The 3,855-nt window shown below is 44.5% G+C and overlaps 1 protein-coding gene across 6 annotated transcripts in view; it reads left to right on the top strand.

The window, feature by feature from the left end:
• LOC143281909 (dorsal-ventral patterning protein tolloid-like) overlaps positions 1 to 3,039 on the top strand; it is a 30,537-nt gene extending 27,498 nt beyond the window's left edge. For 5 of the 6 annotated variants that reach the window (XM_076587201.1, XM_076587198.1, XM_076587200.1 and 2 more), the window contains exon 9: positions 1,480 to 3,038. In XM_076587201.1, coding sequence (XP_076443316.1) covers positions 1,480 to 1,952 — 473 coding nt within the window. In that variant the 3' untranslated portion in view covers positions 1,953 to 3,038. Of the gene's footprint in view, positions 1 to 1,479 lie in introns of all 6 variants that reach the window. The other variant, XM_076587202.1, reaches the window with a different exon arrangement.
• Positions 3,040 to 3,855: the final 816 nt, after the last annotated feature.

Raw genomic sequence — 3,855 nt, 5'->3', positions numbered from 1 at the left:
AGGAGGTAATAAGGCCTTGTATGTCAAAGTGTATATATATGATAGTCATGTTCGACAGAGGTGATATCTGCAGAGGAGGTAATAACTCCTGTCCCCGACTATTTGGGCGAGAGTTGGATTATAGTGTAGAGTGTCTTGCCCAAGTTACATCCCCACTCTCTCGGCCAAGAGGGTTTTAGGACAGTCGGCGTTAGGGATGGTTCCCAAAAGCCCCCAACTAGCCCCCAAGGCTGCAGCACTAAGTAACAGTGCAGTTTTGCGTCCTAGTTTGAGAGCCATTGCCGTCCTTCAGAAAAGACTAAGCTGTAAATGATTTCCCATTTCAATAGAGAAACCATTGATGATACAGCTCTGACTTTGCTGTTGGCCCAGCTGATAAACTTGAAGTGCAGTCCATTCTGTTCCACAATGATAATAATAATAATAGTATTTATATGGCGCTGAATCTTGTGTGCAGACAAATCAAAGCACTCTCACACCAGTCATTCACACGCATGCATAACTCTAAAACTGGAGAAACGGAAAACAAGGAAGAGGCTGAGGAGGGAGGCTATCTTGGGAAGAGGTTTTAAGGCCAGACTTGAAACAGCTGGGTGCGGAGACCTGACGAAACGAAAGAGGAAGTACATTCCAAATGCAAGGTCCAGAGACAGGGAAAGAACGGCGGACAACAGTGGGGTGTTTGAATCTGTGTGTACACAAATATATAGGTATATGCATGAACTCGAGGTCTGACTAAACGTGTTGGGTTATCTGGTCAGGCATCTGCCTAGCAAGTGTGGTGTAGTGTTTATGGGTTTATCCGAACGCAGTGACGCCTCCCTGAGAAACTGAAACTGAAACTACTGGTGATGGTAAAAGTGGGTATATGTATGCCTTGTGTTCAGATTGCTATTGCAGTCTGCCTTCCGGATGAGAGACTAGACCGAATGTCAAGCAGAAAAAAAAAAAAAGAAGAAAATCACAACTCAGCTCGACGCAACACAGTACAACCCAATACAACACAGCGGAACGCAGCACAGTGCAAGGCAAGGCAAGGCAAGGCAACGCAAAGCAACACAGCACAGCGTAACACAACGCAACACAGCACAGCGCAACAGCACAGTGCAGCGCAATACAACAGCGCAATGCGGCGCAACACAATGCAATTCAGTTCAACACATCATTGTTAGCTGTTGCTGGTACTGCGTTCCGCTGTGCGTCTGTTGCTATCGCTGTTGCCGCTTGCTGACGCGTCTGATACTTGTGATGTTGCTGCCATTGTTGCTGCTGTTGCAACCGCCTCCGTTACTGCTGCTGTTACAACTACTTCTACTGCCGTTACTACAACTGCTAACACAACAACAACAACTACTGTATACTACCACTACAACTACAGTCGCTGCTACTACTACGACTACTACTGACTGTCAAAATGAACAGGTGTTTTTTTCTGCTTTGTTTGTTTGTTGTTGTTTTTTGCACGGCTTCCCATCGTAGCCACCACCACCACCGCCGCCACTCCCTTTGACCATGACAACTACTACATCCTCTCCTTCGTTGCCATGGTATTGTCAGCGGGCACCTGTCTTGGCATCTTCATCTCCCTCCTGGTCCACAAGTCACGCCGGCGACCCGCCCGTCCCCAACCCAGGCGGAGGAATAGACCTCTGACGCACAGCCACAGCTCCGATTTGCACGTGCAGGCAAGACTCCTTCTGGGCACGGGAGATGACGAAGGCGTGACCAACGCGGCCTTCTCTGTCGACAAGGAGAGACCGGCTTCATGTGAAGCCCCGAAGAGCAGTGTTCAAGGCACCGAACCAGCTCCTGCGGTTATTACCTTGTTTGATCCACAGGACAAATCGGGGATGGCGCCACCTCCGTATGCTGACGTCATGACGGGCAAGCATCCTCTGGATAATGGGGTGGATGGCATTGTGCCCAGCCGGTCGGTCCTGCCCAGCAAGTGATGCTGCTGCTACTGATGCTGCAGAGGTGCTCATTGCTTGGTGGCCATCCTGCCTCTTGGAACGTTATGCTGGCATAGCCCCCCACCAACGGTGATGAAGAGAACGGGGGCTTTCTGGTGAAGGTGGTGTTTTGCCCACACAGCTTTGGTCCTGTGGAATATATATATATATATATATATATATATATATATATATATATATATATATACACGTGTGTGATGGAGGGATGGTGCGCGCACATCCTTGACTGCAATTAGATGACTGTAAATGAGGGAACTGCTTTTTCTAGAGTAATGTAGTGCCATATCCTGTGGGCTGGGTTTTTTTTTCTTTCTTTCTTTTTATTGTTTTTCTGTATAGTTATGTTTTACTTCTTCCGCATTTAAAATGTACATTATAGGAAATCAAATGTGATCTGGTTTAATGGCTCGTTGGTTGAATTCGGGTTTGTATATTGATAAAAGAAACAGTGTTCATATGCTGAGCGTGTAATCACTTTCAAATGATTTGATCGGTTTAGTGCTTGATTAACCCTTTCAATACAAGTGCTGTGCAAAGCACCTTACACACGCACGCACGCACACACACACGCACACACACAGGCGCGCACACTCTAATTAACCTGAGACTCCAGCTGTGGATGTCTAACTTTTCCGTGCAACCTTCTGTGTGTCACAAGACAGAGCATAGGTCAAATAGAATGTGTGGACTTTCTGGGGCCATAGTCAAGAGAATACCATGCCTGATGGTAAATGTGTACCTGCAGGTAATCTGCCTGAGGCAAGGCAAAGTGCCCGAGGGTAAGCAATATCCAGTATTCATGAACACAAGAGTCTACCCATGTGTCTACAAACCCGAAGGCAATTTACCCTTGCTGCCTGCCAAGGGTGAGTGCCCATGAAGCAGCGGTAAATATAGTGGATCCTTTTGCAGCATTTCTTTCTTCTTTTTTTTTCTTTTTTTTTTAAAGGGAAAACAGGCGTGCTTTACGGATGGCACGTGTTTTGCGAACTCTCTCAACAATGTTCCAATCTGTGGTGCTATGAGAAGTGAAACTGAGAGCTTGTGCAGAGGAGGGAGGGGGTGGGGGGTGGGAGTGGGGGGAATCGTAGGATTTTTTTTTTTTTTTTTTTTAATAGATGGGTTAGCTGTCTGAGCAAACCGCGTGTGTCTTGAATACTAAGATAACTTATCCATCAAGGTAAACTGTACCCGTGGGTCCCAACCATGTCAAAGATAACTTGCCTGAAGGCAAAATGAGTTTTGTCTTGAAATACGGCCCCTGGTGTCCAATGACCACATCCGATCCGCAGGTTATCTTCCTGTTATTCTCATTTCAAACCCACTAACAACGTGTTCTCTGTTTCGCCAAGGTCTTACTCACGTGTTTCTCGAATTTTTGTCACCATTTTTTTTTCCAAACATTTTTATTTTATTCAGACAAAGGTTTACATATAAAGTTTAATATTTCATAGTGGGAAGTCACAACAATAATATATTGTTCTAGATGATAGTCATTCCACATCAAGAATTAGATTGGTGGAAAAATAAATCTTTATACAAACATTGTTCTGTGCGATGCTGTGACACGCAGTTTGTAAATGAAATAATAAAAAAAATTTGTATTACTGGCAGAATTTACGATATCCGTTCACATATTAATTCAATTTACATCAAAGCCATATAGGCAGATACAGGCAGATCAATGGACATTCGTTCACATATTAATTCCATTTGATACTACAATGTACGGCTCACATTAAAACATAATCAGAACAACGGCATTTATTATTATAATAATAATTATAATAATAGTTCTATTTTTTGTCATCTTTGTAACTGGGTTGTGTGTGGTATGTGACTTAGCTCATGTAGTGACTGGTTGTCTTTCCTTCAGTGACGA

Source organism: Babylonia areolata, chromosome 5, assembly GCF_041734735.1.
Source record: "Babylonia areolata isolate BAREFJ2019XMU chromosome 5, ASM4173473v1, whole genome shotgun sequence".
In the NCBI taxonomy this organism is placed as follows: Eukaryota; Metazoa; Mollusca; class Gastropoda; order Neogastropoda; family Buccinidae; genus Babylonia; species Babylonia areolata.
This window is presented reverse-complemented; position numbering and strand designations above follow the sequence as displayed.